Raw genomic sequence first — 19,030 nt, 5'->3', positions numbered from 1 at the left:
AATAAAGAGGTAATACACAAATTGACCCTAATGGCTGAACAACCTGGAACGGCTGATTGCTATGATGCACACTGACCACCAGGGAGCAGATGCTCAACGCAGGAGCTGCCCCCTGGTTGTCAGTGCACTACCACAGGATGAGCTCTGCTCAGCCACAAGCCAGGCTGACAGCTGCTAGTGCAGTGGTGGTGGTGGGAGACTCTCCCACCTCCTCGGCAGCACTAAGGATGTCTGACTGGGAGTGGGCCTAAGCCACAGTAGGACATCCCCCAAGGGCTCTGGGGCTGCCAGAGGGATGTCTGACTGCCAGCTCAGGCCCAATCCCCTGGGGAGCGGGCCTAAACTGGCAGGTGGACATCCCCCGAGGGGTTCCAGACTGTGAGGGGGCACAGGAAGGGTTGAGGGACCCCCTGGATTGCACAAATTTTCATGCACCAGGCCTCTAGTAAATAAATGAAGTGTTTGAAAGACCCTAAGTTTACATCTAGCTCTTATGCAGTCGTGAGAAGTGCCTTTGGCCAGTAGGAAAAGTTTGGCCAAACACCTGTGCAGCCTCCAGAACTTACTGGTCCTCAATCTGCTGCTGGCGCTGGGTGATGCTGCCTGGTTCTTCTCGCCACCGCTGTGGGAGCGTAGGAAACTCATCGTGGGCCAGTTTCCTGACGTAGACAGCTGGCACGAAGCCCTGGTGATCCTCATGCTCCACCTTCCACCAGTCCTGGAGGGAGAGCAGATCCCCACCCTGCTTTAGTTCTTGAAAAGGCCACAAACAGGAGGCGGTTCAACTAAGTCCCTAAGCAGAGACACAAGCTGATAGTCAAGGGAAGAGAGCCATCACTTAGGGAGGAGCACTATAATTTTCACTTATAACCAAAGAACTTACATAGTTATATGCATAGCCATGGACATGGGCAACAGGGTAGTGAAGACCAAGATGGGTAGGTAGGGGCTGGGAGGAGGGGGGCAGGAGGGAATGGGAGATACCTGTAATACTATCAACAATAAAAATATATTATAAAAACAAAAGCTATTAATTTCGTTGAGATGACAGTTAAGAAAAAAAGAACAATTAGTTTTAGGAATTGAAGAAATAAGCTTCTGAAATCAAGAAATGTGACATTTGATATTAGATCGTTAACTTTGATAAGGTTTTTAAAAACCAAAGAGAGGTTTTTTTTTCAAATTTTTATTTTGGAAAAGTGCTTCTTACAAAAGTCAGCTGTAAAATACAGGACTTGGTTTTTCTTAAAGGGAAAGGATGGGTGAGATCCAAGCAATCAAAGCAGTAGATGGGACAACCCAGGAGCATCTCCAAGTTATTTTCGGGAACCAGCAACAAAACGCAAGCTAACTTTTCCAGTCAAGGAATCCTCCTAACAGTTTAGCTTGTCTCGTGGATTACCAACCCCTCCCCCATTTAGTGGGAAAGCAAAACTTATAGCTGCAAACCAATGACTCCATGACAAGAAACACCTTAGAACACAGTTCTGAATCACATCTGTCTACCTGCAAAGCACAGGGATAGAATGAGGCAAATACCTGCAAAAATAAACACAAAGACTCCAAACAAAACCCTTCAAACGAGGACAAAGGTTTGCCCAAAGGTGCCTGAACTGGAGAGGATAAGAAATCATTCAGGCCCTGGCCGGCTTGGCTCCGTGGATAGAGCATCGGCCTGTGGACTGAAGGGTCCCAGGTTCGATTCCAGCCAAGGGCACATGCCCGGGTTGCGGGCTCGATCCCCAGTGTGGGGTGTGCAGGAGGCAGCTGATCCATGATTCTCTCTCATCATGGATATTTATTTCTCTCTCTCTCCTTCTCCCTTCCTCTCTGACATCAGTAAAGAAATAAAAATAATAATAATTTTTTTAAAAAATCATTCAGCATTAAATACAACTGCGTATCCAAGATACAGTTTGTATTAAGATATGGGATAACCAGCTAGTTTTACCCTCTATGGCTAAGCCCATTTACATAGATAGACAAAGCTAGCTATGCTTTAGTACAGCTACCACCACACAGCTGTGTCCTGGCAGGTCTGTCTGCCACGCTGGGCTAGGAACACTGCATCCTTGCAGGGATGAGGAGCTTACCACACGCTTCCCCTCCCACAAGCCAAGTCTATCAGCCCTTGGGAGTCAACCTCAATTCTGCACCTTCTTTATGCCAGTAAACCTTTCATACGTGTTCTTTCAGAATTTTCCTGTCATACTAAACACAGCAAAGTTCTTAACACATTTGCACCTGGTTATGGTTATCCAGTAGTTACTACTTGCGAGTGATGAAATAAGAGACCAGAACCACAGAACAAGAGCACGGGGTGGGCAGTGCAGTAGGGAACAGAGATGAAAACACAGGTGTGTGGATTTCACCAGGAGCCTGACGTATCAGGCTCTACGGCTGTAGCACAGGCTACTTGCCACAGTTCAGATCCTTCACCCATCACCCCTGTTCTCGGACCCCAGAGCAGGGCCAATGCTGTTACTTTTGGACCAGGGTCCTCAGAATGAGGGCGGCCAGTCCATAGACAACACCTTCCAACTGTGTGAATCTGGTTGAAACCAGATGATGCAACAAAGCTGACAGTTAAGCTTGTGTTACCAAATAAATAAATAAATAAATAACCTTAAGGTTTATTTTTGTAACTTTTTTTAACCAGGGAAACAACACCGGGAAAATGTTGACTGACTGAAACATGGAGATCTGGCCGGGCTGTGGAGGAACCCCTCTATGATAGGAAGAAGGTCAGAAGGAATACGCACCTTGTTGATGGAACTGAGCAGAGTTAAGACATCATCTTTCTTCATGGTGACTTCTCGGTTGCTGCGGGCCTGGAAGTCATATAAAGCCACGACCCTCTCTTCTCGAGCTGTGCCCTCCACGGGGGCAGCCTGTTGCTGCTGAACAAAACCAGAAGAGGTCCATGTAAGTTACCCATTGGGAACATCTCTCTGGAGAACCTGACAGAGGGGGCGGGGGGCGGGGGGCTCTCCCTGGGCCTGACAAGAGAAAGGAACCTCTGGTTGGAGCCTCTTACATGGCTGACAGTAACAAAGAGATCTCAACATGGCATTTTCAGAGATATTGCTCCATCCTAACACTTCTCAGGGGACAGGGAAGCTGGCAATGTGAACACATAGTGAGCAAGCGAGTATGTATTGTGTTGGAAATATATTAAATGCTCTAAGCCATCAGTTCTTACAGCAGATATTAAATCATTATATGCATAATGTTTCAGAATATTATTTGAGAAATGTAAAGACCCATTGCCTATCTCTCATCACCTTGTTCATTCCCTGGGCCTCCACTAGCAATCCGCTAACCCTTTGACCTTCAAATCATTAGATCCCCATCCCTGGTCTGACACAACCAATTGATGTGTCTCTATCACATCGATGTTTCTCTCTCTGTGTCTCTCCCCCTCCCTTCCACTCTCTCTAAAAGTCAATGGGAAAATATCCTTGGGTGAGAATTAACAGCAACAACAAAGACTATAATTTTCCTGCAAATTTGGATTATTTTTTATTCATGTTTGCATATGGTAGACATTTAATAAGTGTTGGTATAGGAAAAAACTAAGAAAGGAAGGAAAGGAATCAAGAAGAAATACATGAGGAAGAAATGCAAATAAAAGAGATAATAAAAAAAGAATAGTGAAAATATACACAGAAGGAAAGAGGAAAGTGAAAAATAACACTTTTCTAGAAATCCTTATGGGCTAAATCTTTGTAGATGCTATGAAGATGCTACAATTTTTGTACATAGGATCATAGAACTTACTATTTTCTTTGCAATAATTTCCTGGATTATGGAAAATAAAACCCAGTAACTAAGAGAATTCCTCTTTCTTTGTTGTGGGCATTGTGACTCTTGTCATCCCTAACTTTTTCTTACCTGGCAGGCTTCTGCCTGATCCCGTAGAGCCTGCATACTGTTTCCAAACGCATTGAGATCCACTAGGAAGGCTTCGTGCTTCTTCAGGAGGACCTGGGTTTGTTGATGAGAAGATCATGAGAAGCAACCCACAAAGGTCAGTAAGCACCCCTGGGGGTGTTTCAAGCATTACTCTGGGTTATCCTGATTGACCTAATTCCTGGCAAAAGACATTTTCTATTTAATATAAATGTTTTAACCCTAAACTATCAAGTACAAGAAAATAGAAATTAAAAGTAAATAATTCCAAAGAGGACACACAGATGGCCAAGAGACATATGGAAAGATGTTCAGTCACTGATCACCAGAGAGGTGCAAATTAAAATGACAAAGAGATATCACCTCACACCTGTACCACCAATAATACAACAAACAAATGTTGGTGAGGATGTGAAGAAAAGGGAACCCTCGTGCACTGCTGGTGGGAGTGCAGACTGGTGCAGGCACTATGGAAAACAGTATGGAATTTACTAAAAAAGTTAAAAATGGAACTACAGTTTGACCCAGGGATCCTGCTTCTAGGAATATATTCTAAGAAGCCTGAAGCACCAATCACATCAGTAAGAACATATGCACCCCTATATTCATAGCAGCGCCATGTATAATAGCTAAGATATGGAAATAGCCTAAGTTCCAATCAGTAGATGAGTGGATAAAAAAGCTGTGGTGCATTTACACAAGGGAATACTATGCAGCTGCAAAAAAAAAAAAAAAAAAAAAAGAAGGATTTCTTACCCTTTGCAACAGCATGGAGGGACCTGGAGAGTATTAAGCTGAGTGAAATAACCCATCAAAAAAGCCAAATATCACATGACCTCACTTATAAGTGGAATCTAGTGAACATAACAAACTGATGAACAGAAGAGGTCCAGAGACATGAAGACATGGAACAGACAACCTCTGGCATGTCCCAGAGAGTGGAGAGGGGAGACAGGAAGAGATTAACCGAAGAACTCATATACATATATACATAACCAATGGACACAGATAGTAGTGTGGTGAAGGTCTGGGGTGGAGCAGGGCCTGGGAGGAGGGGGTAAAAGTGGGGGGATTCAGGGGACAACTGTAATCCTGTCAAAAATAAATAAATAGATAAATAAATAAATAAATAAGTAAATAACAATTTTAATGTATTTGCTTCAATCAACATGAAGTCAAAAGTGCACAAGCATTTTATCAACACACATCATAGCTAAAAGAGGATGCTGCTGATACTGCTACTTTGTAGAATTAAACATTCATATGAATTTAGATGCTCATTTTAATTACTTCTTGCCCTAAACGTTTATGAAATACTATATTGTATTCCCACAGGACAATGAGCAAGACAAAGAAATTGATATAAAAGTTAACATGATCTTTGATTTTTTTTTTCTTGTCCCGAGATGTCTGTCTGATTGTATTTCAAAAAAACTATTTAAGGTGACTAATGCTTAAAACTATGGTTGATTTGTGAAATCTGAAGGTTACTCTGGGAAATTGAAGGTGCGACGAAGACAGGCAGGGATCTCTAGTCATGCCTTTTTGACTTTAAATTATCTCTAGGAAATCCACAGCTTTCTGTGGGATTAGGAAAATGTAAAGTATCTTTTAGGATCTCTGCCAGCTCTGAGGGTATCAGGCGAAATCCAAAAGCTATCATATCACTCTGGAAAACCCCAATAACCTAACAAAACCTGTAAGTGTCCCACAAATCCACTTGGTGAACACTAGATAATGTCCATCCCATGTCTGCCTTACCCCAGCTGCTTCCTCATCAGCCCCATAGTTAGTGTTGTCTACAATGGGCTCCTTCTCTCTAATCCATGCCTCTGCCTCGTGCAGGTCGGCCAGGTACTGCTGGAACTGGACATTGGCCTCAAGGTCGTTCTGCCGTCTAGCAGCTCGACCTTGGAGAGACTCCATGTTCTCATTCAAGCTCTTGACCCGGGAGGCCACATCTTCTGCAGCAAAGTGTCCTATGGAGCAAATAGAAAAGGTTAGTGTGACCTTCGTTGCCATTCACTACAATTCAGTCCTTTTGGTGATCTTGGGGAGAGAAAGGGAGGTGTGAGGATGATGCTTGATGTACTCAATCTGCCATTTTACCTAAATTTCTGGATTAGAATGCTGGATGCTAATGAGGGATAGATGTGTATGTGTGGTGGTGTAAGTGTGTTTACATGGTGGTTAATTGGGTGCTATGTTCTGTTATATGGACCTGAAAACAAAATACCCATGTGTGGGGGCTACTCAATGTTGCAAAAACATGTATTCTCGAGACTAAACAGAAAATTCAACATATTTCCATTTCTGTCTATAAAGGACATATTACTACAGGAATTGTTCTGCACCTAAACAATTAGAAAACAGGACAGAAAACTATAAAATGCAATGATATTCAGACAATAGGCAGAGGATTGTGACTCCTGAGAGAAGGAGAAGAAAGGAGGCATGACCTATGACTGCCAAAGTGTATGCCTGGGTCAGTTTCTAGACTGTAGCATTGAGGGTGGGAGGGGATGGAAGGGGGAGGGGTAACCCAGACAGAACTAGTGATCACACTGAGTGGAGGAGACAGAAATGAGTTATGGGAAGACAAGACAGGTAGAGCCTGTGGAACCCAGTACTGAACTGAAGAGAAAAGCGCTGCCCAGAGAGGTCCCTTAGGGCAGGGGTGGGAACATTTTTTCTACCAAGGGCCATGTGGATATTTCTAACATCATTCGAGGGCCATACTAAACTATCAACTTAAAAATTAGCCTGCTGTATTTGGCCAAACATTTAGTTAACTCACCCCTAATGCCTTGGCAGGGCCAGACCAAATGATTTCTTGGTCCTTATATGGCCTGCAGGCCAGATGTTCCCCACCCCTGTCCCAGAAGATTAAGTTGATTAGTCTTGAAATTTAATTCTAGGATTCCTTTATTATTTTAAATATTATTGATGACCACTTAAAGCTTTTTCATATATGGTTATATGTATGGGTAATTGCCCTATCAGAAATCAAAACAGAAAACATTTAAATGTATACACAAATATATATTCCATTAACCATTAGACCCCACAAATCTTCACTGTACACTTATGAAAGAAGAGTGTGAAAAAGGCAAATGTCTTAGCACCATGATGAAAAACATAAGACAAACTTAGAGAATCACTACCCTAGAGTAAAACACATGAATGCACACGCACACACACCCCACGGAACTACAGCTAATAAACAAATAGAGATAGTATATAAAATTATAATAAGTATACTGCTAATCCAAAGAAAGCAGAAACTGATGGACAAAGGAAAAATATCAAAATGTTATATTTAAATTTATCCTTATTGATAATTGCTTTAAATGTAAGTAGTCTAAATGTTCCAATTGAAAGGAAAGATGACCAGATTGCATAAAACAAAAGCAAAATCTAAGTATATGCTGCCTATAAGAAATATGATTTATTCTTGCATGAGAGCCATGCTAATCTTCTCTGCATTGTTCCAATTTTAGTGTATGTGCTGCTGAAGCAAGCATGATAAAAACTCCGCTGTAATATAAAGAAACAGAGTACAAGCAAAAGGATGGAGAAATGCATATTATGCAAACAGGAGCCAAAGACACTTAGAGTGGCTATGCTAAAGTTGTCCTAAGTAGCCTTTAGGGTAACACCAGGGATAATGAGGGCTATCCCATAATGTGAAAAATTTAAATTCATCAAGAAGACATAACAAGCCTTTATACATGAATCTAATAACAGGGCTTCAAAATACACAAAATTAAAAGAAATGAAAGAGAAATAGATAAAATTCACAATTACAGCTAGAGATTAAAAAAATAATAAGACAAGTCGCTATAGTAAAATAGGAATACCAAACAAACACTTTTAGGTTTGAATCACTCAATTGAGCTCTGAAATTTGGTTCAACACTCTTTCAAACTATACTTTTGATAGTTGGATACTGGCAGCAATTTATTTTTGAGTCATTAGAGGGAGAATCCTGATTTAGTCTGCATTGGTTATACCACACCTGGTGTATGATATTTGGTTCTGAACATTTAACCAGTAGGCATTTGTGAAGATGGGGGACCAGGAAGAGAAAAGACATTGAGACAATTAAAGCAAAAAATGTGAAGAAGTGGTGCTACTTACTATCATGACTATAAGACAGTGGGAACTCAGACATGTCTTTACAGACTTGGAAGTCCCCATAGGGGAAAAGTATTTGATTTGTTTTATGGGGTTTGGACCTTAAATTTTGAATTTTATAACTCTTACAGAAAATTATATTGATTATTAGGGTAATGTACTTTATTTTAATAATTTTGGCTATACAGAACAATAGAAATGAAGTAGAGTGTTTCCTGTTATTAGCATATACAAACATTATGTCTGTCAGAAATGCCCAGGGGGAATTTCGGTATTAGATGGTAAGGTGGATCTGATGTCTTTACATTCCCTTAAATCCCTAGAGTTTGGCATAGGGATGATGGTTCAACTCGATCTGAATCATACATACCTTCCTCCACCATCTTGTTTCCCCTGTCTGTTATCACTCGGATGCGTGGCTCATGGCTGGCAATGTCAGCCTGGATGACTTGGTGTCTATTCAGAAGATTCTTTGATGTAATCAGGTCCTTGCCTACAGAGAAAAAATAAGTTTAAGGTCTGGTATTGTTGTAGTGGATGCAATAAGAAGAGGCTACCCTACGCTTGAATCTACAACTTCTCTCCTTTGAGGTTCTAATCACTGAGTGGGCTTGTTGAAATCTGTATTATTTGTCTGAGTTATTTCTGCCTCTCTGTACTAAGAAAATTCAATTCTTTCCCTAACAAAAAACGATAAATAAATCACTATTCTCTTTGGAAGATAGGAGAAAGGCAAATAACTTTCCAGATCAACTTCCAATATTATGCAACCGATTTTCTTTCAAAATATTGTGGACAAAAATCAGGGTCTTCTCCTTCTAATTTCTGTGGGTGTCAAAGAGTTATTAAGTCCTCTAAATTTAGTTTTTTTCACCATAAAATTGGCACAGTGTTAGCTGTTTTAAATTTTTGTTTGTAAGGATTAGATATAACATAAAAAGTGCCTCACTCATAACTTAACATTAATCAGGTTTTTTTTTAAAAATATGTTTTTATTGAATTCAGATAGAGGAAGGGAGAGGGAGAAAGAGATAGAAACATCAATGAAGAGAAAGAATCCTCTATTGGCTGCCTTCTGCATGCCCCCTACTTGAGATTGAGCCTGCAAACCGGGTATGTGCCCTGACCAGGAATTGAATCATGACCTCCTGGTTCATGGGTTAGACTCAACCACTGCACCACACCGGCTGGGCTCATTGCTCATCATTAAAAAGCATATAATAAATACTATGTCTTATTAATTTCCTCCATCTTGCTAGATCCCTAGTGAATCCTCCCTGTCTCCCATCCATGCTTCACCTCTTTTTCCTTCAAAATTTCCTTCCCTATACTTCACACTAAATGCCTCTCTAGAAACTTTCTATGCCCATCCACCTTTCAAAGAGATCTTTCTCTTCTCGGGAGTTTTCCCAGACTAGCCTTCCATTGCCACCATTGTCTCTCTAGACCCTTATAGATGTTCCCAATATGTGCATATTAATTTTACATTATATTTATGTCCACTTTTTTCTCTATTTCAATGCAAGTGTCCTGGCACTGACAATGGTAAACTGATAGCTTCCAAAGAAAAAGGAAATGTGTCCTTTATCTGCTACTTCACCCCTTTTATGTTTGTAATAGCTCATTTGGTTATAAAAGGGATTCATCAACAATATAGAGTTTTATAGACAAAAACTCTTGGTACCTCAAACAATAACCATGACTGCTCAGCCAAGAACCTTGGCAATAATCTAAGTTAGAGCAAGTAGCCAAGAGCAGAGCACTTTAGCTTCCAAAAGACCTTAAGTTCATGCCCCTGTTCGTGTGGATTTTAGGACATAAACTTTTAAGTTTAAATTTTTAAAACAATTCCTTATGGAAGATTGGAAGGAGCTGAGAGCAAGCTTTGCCCCACCCTGCTATTGTATCCCAGATCCTTCAAACAATTTGCAGGCCTGGGGGCTCTGCTTACGGTTCCACTTGCTCAGTCTGCACTAACCAAGCAAGGTGGAAGCTGCTGAGGGTTCGGTCTCTTGGATCCAGGCCTCCTCATCCTCGGTGTCTCTGCAAATCTGCTGCAGGCGAAGAATGTCAATGAGCTTCTTCTTCCGGGTAGCCAGCGGTTCCTTCAGGGCTTCAAACCGGGACACCAGGGACTCCTGCCTTGCCCGTATGTCCCCAGCATCGGGATGGCCAGTTTCTTCAAAATATGTTGCCAGGTCTGTGATGGTGTCGACTTGTTCCTAAGGAAGACATTGAATGTGTGTCAGGAAACCCTGTCGTTCAGTAGAAAGGGATGAGGGTTCGGTGAGAGGCCATGGAGAGAATCAGCCCCATTATGTACTGTGTTAGGACTTCTAATCAAATCAGTGAACTCGAGTTGCTGCTTTGAGGACCATTTCATCAATCTAAAAGAGCGATTTGTGGGAAAGTAGCTTTCAAACCCCATGTCAGAAAGGACTAAATATTTGTGGTGTGTGCCAAGGAAAGCAGAGATACCAGAGCTATAGAACCTAAACTGTGTGGTGGTGTGGACGAAAGGGGCCACATGCTGACCTGACAAGCTCAGGGGAGGCCTGCATGGCGGTCTTGCAAACTCAGAGACCTAAAGTAACCACAAAGGATGGTCTGAAATTAAACTTTAACTAAAAGCAGTTATGGTGGGCAGTTACGTCCTAGGCCAGTATCTTCACTGACAAGGTCAACCTTTACCTTAACGGAGCCCATTTGTCTTTTTGCATCTATCATCACATACCCTTGAAATGTCTGGGTAACTTGTAACTTCCTTTTTACTGGAGCCCCTGGGGCACAACCAAATGTGCTGGGAGCCAGAACAGATACCACAAATTCCTTCATCATCATGTTAATTGTTCCTGCACCCACCTAAGTATGTGTCCATCATTTTACTTTTTATCCAATCCCAGGGGTTTCCCCTACTTTGCTTTATCCCTCCTCCTTAATCTATCACCAATGAATTTCATGTAACCCACCTACGTCCCTCCTTTGATTGCAAATGTATAAATACAAATGTAACCCCGCCATTCTCCGGAGCACTATCTCAATTCGTTGAGGTTCTGCTTCCCGGCATATGTCGACAGTTTGGCTCAAATAAACTCACAAAAATTCTTTAGAGGTTTCAATGGTTTTTACGTTAACATTATGACTATTGGTAAGTTTGATCCTAAGGAAAATGGTGCCAGGCTTTTTCAATCTCAGTTCCCCTTTCATCCTCGTCTTCTCCCTTTAAAATAAGCTGTAATTGTAAATAACATAGATACTTCTAAGGCTGAAGTCTGTTGCATAGCAGGAATGATTCCTATGAGATTACATGTGATGTCACAAAATAAATGTCAAAACCCCAGAAAAAGAAATGTAAAGGCACACCTTGGTCAATACCCAGGTTGTGTGAAATGGAAGAAATCACAGCCCTCATTTGAGCCATTAGCTAAGAAAGGAGAAATACAGAAACTGGGTTTCAAAAGATCTCCCTGGAAAGAAAATTTTAGTTCCTTCTTATTAGTGAGGCCAATTACAAATGGCCTGGCAGAAGCAAGTAGATAGGATTTTTGTTTGTCTGCTTGTTTTGCCTTTTTGCTGGAGTAGGGGAAAGAGATAAATAAGGAAGCTTCTAGCCTAACCAGTTTGGCTCAGTGGATAGAGCATTGGCTTGCGGACTGAAGGGTCCCGGGTTTAATTACGATCGAGGGCATGTACCTTGGTTGCGGGCACATCCCCAGTGTGGATGTGCAGGAGGCCGCTGATGGATATTTCTCTCTCACTGATGTTTCTAACTCTCTATCCCTCTCCCTTCCTCTCTATAAAAAAGTCAATAAAATATATATTTTTTTAAAAAGGAAACTTCTTCTGGTGGTTGATGGAGACTTCGCTTGGGGTGGTGAATGCACAGTACAGTGTACAGATGACGCGTTGTGGAATTGTGCACCTGAAATCTGTATGATTTAGTTAACCAGTGTCATCCCAATGAATGCATTAAAACATACATAAAAATAAAAAATTACAAAAGTGCACAAAAAAGTTTTTCAAGAGGCAAAGGAACAGTAAGTGCTGGTTTTAGTTATTCTATTTTGATATCCAATTCTCAACCTATAAAGGTTTTGATATATCTTGTCTCAATTTGGAACAAACCATTAACCACCAATAGCTTCTTAAAACATATACACACTTATCCATAAAATAGTAAAAGCTCCTTAAAGAATTAAAATTAATATCTCTCACGAGCCAACTCTTCTCATCTCTTAGGATACTTTAACTTTGGAAAACATCATAGTGTACTAGAGTGATTTTGAAACATCGTAATTATCATCATCATTATGGATCTACTGCATTATTTGAAAACCTCTAATGTTGTGGAAGATGCCCAGACTAAGAAGATAGAAGACGTGACTTCTATTCTTGGCTGCCAGTCAGTTGCCATTTGATCTTGGAAAAGCTCTTTTACCTACTTTAATTTTAGTGTCCTCTTCTATATAATAAGGACTTTGGGCTAGAGGGCATTTAAGATTCTTTCTAACTATAATATTCCATATTTGAAATTTCTTTTGCAAGCATATATCCTAGCCTCTTTTCCAACCAGGAGAACCAATTCCTGGTGATTAGATGCCCTAAATTTTCTCAAAGGGTCACATATTTATTATGTATTTACACATGTTGTTCTTCCTCTTTGTATGTTTTTGTTTATCTTTCATAAAATCCTTTGTAAATCTGCTCCAAACTCTCCCTCCATGTTAGATTTCAAGCCATCTTCACACAGTTTGTGTTTTTCTATCCCCAGCCTTTTATTTCAAGCTCCATCAAGCCATTCTTAGAGCCGTATAAATGATTGCGTTTGTTTTGTTTGCTCTGTCTTCTGTAGATTGTTCTTTCTTTCCCATTTCACCCAAAGTGACCAAAAAGTAAATACCATAAAAGTGTATTTTAACAAGACAGATTAGTGAGACCTTCTAGGAAACAGCAGAGTCATTTTAAAACACAAGCTAAGATTCCCAAGGTTGAAAAATTGAGTTGACTGGAATTGAATTTCCATTAAGGTTTCTGGAAACTCATATGTACAGTGTCTATAGTCTAGAAACTTACTAGGTAAATGTATTTTAAATAACAGCCCGGTGGAACTCCAGGGGGGCGTAACTTGAAATTAAGAGCCTAGACATCTGTATCATAGTCCTGGCCCTGGGGTTAATTTTCTCTGTGAAGTCACATTACTTGTACAGGTTTCCATTTTCTAAACTAAAACAAACAAACAAACAAAACTGGTAGGATGAAAGATATGTTCAAGCTTTGAATTGCAGAATGCTCAAACAAGAAGAGGCAATTTTATCTAAACCCTTATTTTATAGGTGAAACCCTTATTTCACATAGAGGTGTGAAAAGTTGAAAAGACACCCCAAAGATCATATAACTAGCAATTGGCAGGCTATATATATACATAATCCATGGTTCTGGATTGAGTGTGCAGTGTTATATCAAGAAAAGTCAATAAAGCCTTGTATCAGCCACGGTGTTCTGACAAGAGACACCAGGCAACCAGGAGAATGGCTGTATAAAAGGAAATATTGGGAAGAGGCTGTTTACCAACTAAAATCTTTGAATTTTTACCTTTAATTTCTTGATCTCTTTCTCTTAATAATAATCACTTGTGATGAGTTTGGTCAGAGGATATACAGGTGCTTTGGCCTACAACTTGGTAAAGAGCTAGCAACACACCTGACGAGCAGCCACACCAGACTCCAAGAAGTTGTGTTTCTTGAGTAGATTTTGTACATCAGCCAGGCCTTTCCCATAATCCTCCGAGGTGGCCTGCCATTCCACCTCCTCCAGCCAGCGCTTCAGGTCTTCGGCATTATTTTCAAATTGCAGCTGCTGGTTTGCTTCAAACAACTGGGTCCCTGGGAAAGGACATCAAGTATAAGACAGGTACCGTCCCTGCTTCTCATGACAAATAATATACCTTCCACCCACTTAAGCAGAAATATATTTTGATAATCCAATGGAAAAAAAAACCTCTCATATAACATTATACAAGAAATCACCTTAAATGTGTAGAACTTCTTGGTATTTGTTTTCAAATAAAGTAATGTTCCCAAGACAAAGAAAAACAATAAATTAATCCCCAGTGAGGTACAGGGCTGCTGTGTTCGATTTTAAACAGCTGGGGTGTTTTCCTATGTCATTTCTTGCTCTCCATTGAGACCTCCTTTTCAAGGGGATTTAAACCCAAACACTGCATTTTCCAAGAGAAGTATAACACTTGGGGTTGGCTCAGTTTACAATTTTTTTTTATTTTATTGATTTTTTATAGAGAGGAAGGGAGAGGGATAGAGAGTTAGAAACATCGATGAGAGAGAAACATCGACCAGCTGCCTCCTGCACACTCCTTACTGGGGATGTGCCTGCAACCCAGGTACACGCCCTTGACCGGAATCGAACCTGGGACCCTTCAGTCCGCAGGCCGACGCTCTATCCACTGAGCCACACCGGTCAGGGCTCAGTTTACAATTTTGAAGTGTCTTTTAATAAATGCCTTTCTCAGAACTTTGTTGGCCCCTCTTAGTGCCTGTCCTTCATCACAAACCATGCCCCACAACTTTCTCTTCCAAAAATAGTCTTGATTATGCGCACTGCTCCCTGATAAACTTTTCATTATATGAACTGACAGCCATTATTTACGTTATTTCTGTGTAGCAACTACTGTGTGGCGGTTTCTTATTATCATAGTCAGGTTGGATTTTTCCCCTACTTTTCAGAATGACATCACACAAAATCAGTGTGACCCCTTCTCTGACCAGGACAGAGCCGTGTCCACAGAGCATGTTCAGAACAAGGAGAATATTAATAAAAGAACCTCATTATTTGTGTTAATTATAACTGATTATAATTAACCTAGAGAAAACTGGCCTAGAGGTCACCAGGTAAATTCAATGTTAGTAGAAACATTCAGGTAGATATGTGAGAGTTTTTAAAAGAGCTCATTGTGGAGCCTGGACACTTCAAGATAGGTAAAAAACAAACAGCAAAGTTATCAAGCCCTTTTTATAAAAATAAAATATTGTAGAAATACCACATTTGGCACCGACAATCTGTTAATGTTTAATTTACCTGGGTTATAATATCTTGTCTATGGAACCAAAACCTTAATTTAAGGACACTACTGTTAGGTGCATAGACAATACAGAATTCATGGTTGCTGAATATTTATCAAGAACAATTTTAGCCCAAGCCGGTGTGGCTCAGGGGATAGAGTGTCTGTCAGCCTGCAGACTGAAGGGTCCAGGTTCGATTCCGGTCAAGGGCACATGCCCGGGTTATGGGCTCCATCCCCAGTATGGGAATGTGCAGGAGGCAGATGATCAATGATTTTCTCTCATCATTAATGCTTCTATCTCTCCCTCTCCCTTCCTCTCTGAAATCAATAAAATATATATTTTAAGAAAAGAAAAAATTTAAAAAGTGACTAAAACAAGTTTCAGTAAAAAACTACATGCATGAAGAAAACATAAAACTTGTAAATGTATAGTGTGATAAATTTCGGTTGGACTTTGAAAACTTCTTGCCTAGTGGAGGAAGACACAGGGAAGCAGATGGGTAGCATCTTTCCCATAGAGGTCACCACGTAAATTCAAGGAGGCGAAGATGAACGTGATAGGTTTCAGAATTTAAGAATTAGCCTTTCAACGAAACCTCTGCTTCTCACCTTTCTGCGCTGTCGACTCCAGCAATTGCTCCCACAGGCTGGCAACTTCCGCCAGCCGAGCAGCCACACTGTCAGCGGCGTAGTGGCCACCCTCAATCATCTCCTGGCCAGTCTTCTCTAGATTACTGAGTAGGATCTTATTAGCTGCCAATTCTTCTTCAAAGACTTGCTGCTTTTGAACCCGGCTCTTCAAGTTCTGTGTATCCTGAGACAAGACAAAATATAAAATAAAATAAAATAAAATAAAATAAAATAAAATAAAATAATAAAATAAAATAAAATAATAAATTAAATTAAATTAAATCATTACTTTAAAAATGAGGGGGAAACATTTTGAGGACAGGGGTTACTTCTCACTATGTCTTAGGGAGAAGAGAGAAGACAGAACTGTCCTTGTCCTAGTACAGAGTCACAGACTCAGAGACTGCTTAGGAAACTCATGTGACTAATTTTTCCTTCTATACATGTGGCAGACATAGCTAATCAATCCCTAAAATTATTTCTACTGAGCCTGGAATTGTTTTGAACACAACACCTCACACAAGAAATAACAATCAATCAGAGCTGTCATGAAGGATGAAAATTATGGTCCATTTCTGTCCTAGTGTATCTACCACCCATCCTTTTGCCCCATGTAGAAGAGATGTTTACCCTAAATGCACCGGAACCATAACTCCTCTAGAGAACACAAGCAGATGGTGCTGAATTTTACAGAAAGAATAAAAGGCTCAGATAAGGTAGTAATTCTAATCCTATTTAATAAAAGCCCAGCGACCGAACAGTGGAACGAACAAACAACTGGTCAACCAGTCACTATGACGCTCACTGACCACCAGGAGGCAGATGCTCAATGTAGGAGCTGCCCCCTGGTGGTCAATGCCCTCCCACAGTGGGAGTGCTGCTTGGCTGACCAGGATGAGCGGTGCTCCCACAGCAGGTCGATCCCCACAGATCATGCCCCCCCACCAGTGCACGAATCCCATGCACCAGGCCTCTAGTAGTTCTATAAAGATATATGAACAAAAGGATCTGAGGTATACATCTACACTAATAAAAGAGAAACATGGTAATTAGCGTACGACCACCACCCTTCCCATTGGCTAATCAGCATATCCTTATGCAAATTAACTGTCAGCCAAGATGGCGGCCAGCAGCCATGCACTGAAGCGAGCAGGGAGGCTTGATTGCTCCAGTGACTGCGGACTCCAACGTTCCCCACCTAACTTGCCGGCCTCTCAGCTGCAACTCTAAGCAACTATGTACTATGTTGCAAATATAGAAGCTAAACAAAACCCCCAGAAACCGGCTTTCAGTCAGCCCCAGACCACAACATTGTATCGATGTTTTCAGCAGCAAGACCTCAGAGCTAAAGCTGGCCCAGAATAAAAAAAAAAAAAAAGAAAACAAGGAGCAGTTGGGAGCTTTTAGTCACCTGCCAGCCGGAAAACAGCCCTCAGCCCCTCACCCAGACTGGCCAGGCACCCCAGTGGGGACCCCCACCCTGATCCAGGACACCCTTCAGGGCAAACCAGCCGGCCCCTACCCGTGCACCAGGCCTCTATTCTATATAGTAAAAGGGTAATATGCCTCCCGGCACCGGGATCAGTGGAGCAGCGAGGCTCCCGGCACCGGGATCAGCGTGACAGGGGGCAGCACCCAAACCCCCTGAACGCCCTGCAGCTCTGTGTGTGACAGGGGGCGGGGCCACAACCTCCCTATCTGCCCTGCTCTGTGCCTGATAGGGGAGAGCTCCCCAATCCCCTGATTGCCCTGCGGCTCTGTGTTTGACAGGGTGCAGCGCACCAACCCCCTGATCGGCCCTGCTCTGTGTGTGACAGGGTAGAGCCATAACCTCTCCATTGGCCCTGCCCCGAGTGTGACAGTGGCGGCGCCCCAACCCCTTGATCCGCCCTGCTCTGTGTGTGACAGGGGGGCGGTGCCCCAACTCCCCTATCGGCCCTACTCTGTGTGTGACAGGGGGTAGCTCCCCAACCCCCTGATCGACCCTGCTCTGAGCCTGACCAGGGGCTGCACTTAGGGATTGGACCTGCCCCCTGCCACCTGGGAGCAGGCTTAAGCCAGCAGGTCGTTATCTCCCGAGAGGTCCCAGACTGCGAGAGGGCACAGGCCAGGCTGGGGGACCCCCCTCCTCGCCCCCCACCCAGTGCACAAAATTTTGTGCACCGGGCCTCTAGTTTAAGAATAAATGATAATATAGGAATTTCCTAAAGAAGCCCAAGTTCACCTTCTCCAAAATTCATACCTCTAACCCCCTTATTTTTTTTATTTAAAAAATATATTTTATTGATTTTTTACAGAGAGGAAGGGGGAGGGATAGAGTGTTAGAAACATCGATGAGAGAGAAACATCGATCAGCTGCCTACTGCATGCCCCCTACTGGGCAGGTGCCCACAGCCAAGGTACATGCCCTTGACCAGAATCGAACCTGGGACCCTTCAGTCCTCAGGTCGATGCTCTATCCACTGAGCCAAACTGGTTAGGGCTAACCCCCTTATTTTAAATTGCCTTCTAAATAATTGGATAACTTTGGTCAACTGACTTCACAATTGGTTTTCTCGTCTATAAAATTAGAGGTTGTTCCCTTCAAGTTATAAAACTCTATGTCTATATTATACCAAACCCTTAGGTTACTTTTGAGCTCCAAGTAGCTTCCAGGAAATGTGAGTGTACGTTAGGATTAAACACAATGTTTTTCTACATTAAGGGTGCAGAGGGGAGCAGTAGAGGTGATAAAGGGACAACAAAGAGCTCAGTAAGGAGCAGTCCCTCCTTTACACCATTCTGTTAAGGCCCATTGGAAATTCTGTGCCAGAAAAAAAAGGGTGATGGGCAGCAGGGTATATGAAAACCAAAAACTATATTCTTGGCTCTTCCCTATACATATAGCCTCAGGGGAACCATTGCCCTTCTCTGAGACTCTGTCTCCTCATCTGTGACGTGAGGCTTACTAACTGAATCCTGTAGTCCTTTCAGCTTTAAGACTCTAATTCCACAAAACTAACAAATCCCGATGAATATGTCCAGGGCTGGGAAACCCTGCCTACCTTGTAATCTTCATCATCTGCCAGCTTTTTCTTCTTGTTGATCCAGTTCTTCAGGTCATCTGAGTCCTGATACAGTTGCTGCAGAAGCAGGGAGTCCTCCAGCAATCTGCGCCGAGTGGCAGCCCTTTCACGTAGGGCATCCCGGCGAGCCAGCAGCTGCAAAACCAGGAGCAAACTCATTGTCAGCTCAACCAAATGTGGGCACAGGAGACTCACCATTCACATGGGT

At 41.9% G+C, this 19,030-nt stretch overlaps 1 protein-coding gene and 1 non-coding gene across 3 annotated transcripts in view; both read right to left on the bottom strand.

Moving 5' to 3' along the window:
- SPTA1 (spectrin alpha, erythrocytic 1) overlaps positions 1-19,030 on the bottom strand; it is a 71,227-nt gene that overhangs the window by 33,917 nt on the left and 18,280 nt on the right. The window contains exons 14-22 of one of the 2 annotated variants that reach the window (XM_070396259.1): positions 18,802-18,957; positions 15,737-15,941; positions 13,750-13,931; positions 10,028-10,271; positions 8,420-8,542; positions 5,674-5,891; positions 3,895-3,987; positions 2,763-2,900; positions 567-718 (exon numbers count right to left, since the gene is read on the bottom strand). In XM_070396259.1, the coding sequence (XP_070252360.1) occupies positions 567-718; positions 2,763-2,900; positions 3,895-3,987; positions 5,674-5,891; positions 8,420-8,542; positions 10,028-10,271; positions 13,750-13,931; positions 15,737-15,941; positions 18,802-18,957 (1,511 nt within the window). The remainder of the gene's footprint in view (positions 1-566; positions 719-2,762; positions 2,901-3,894; positions 3,988-5,673; positions 5,892-8,419; positions 8,543-10,027; positions 10,272-13,749; positions 13,932-15,736; positions 15,942-18,801; positions 18,958-19,030) is intronic. The other variant, XM_070396260.1, reaches the window with a different exon arrangement.
- On the bottom strand, positions 7,330-7,432 carry LOC138996560 (U6 spliceosomal RNA). Its single transcript, XR_011468835.1, has one exon. It is a non-coding gene; the product is annotated as a U6 spliceosomal RNA (small nuclear RNA).

The sequence above is a fragment of the Myotis yumanensis genome, unplaced genomic scaffold (genome assembly GCF_028538775.1).
Source record: "Myotis yumanensis isolate MYYU_CA2020_CCGP unplaced genomic scaffold, mMyoYum1.0.hap1 SCAF_17, whole genome shotgun sequence".
NCBI lineage: Eukaryota > Metazoa > Chordata > Mammalia > Chiroptera > Vespertilionidae > Myotis > Myotis yumanensis.
The sequence above is the reverse complement of the archived record's forward strand: the minus strand, read 5'-3'. Positions and strand labels throughout refer to the sequence as shown.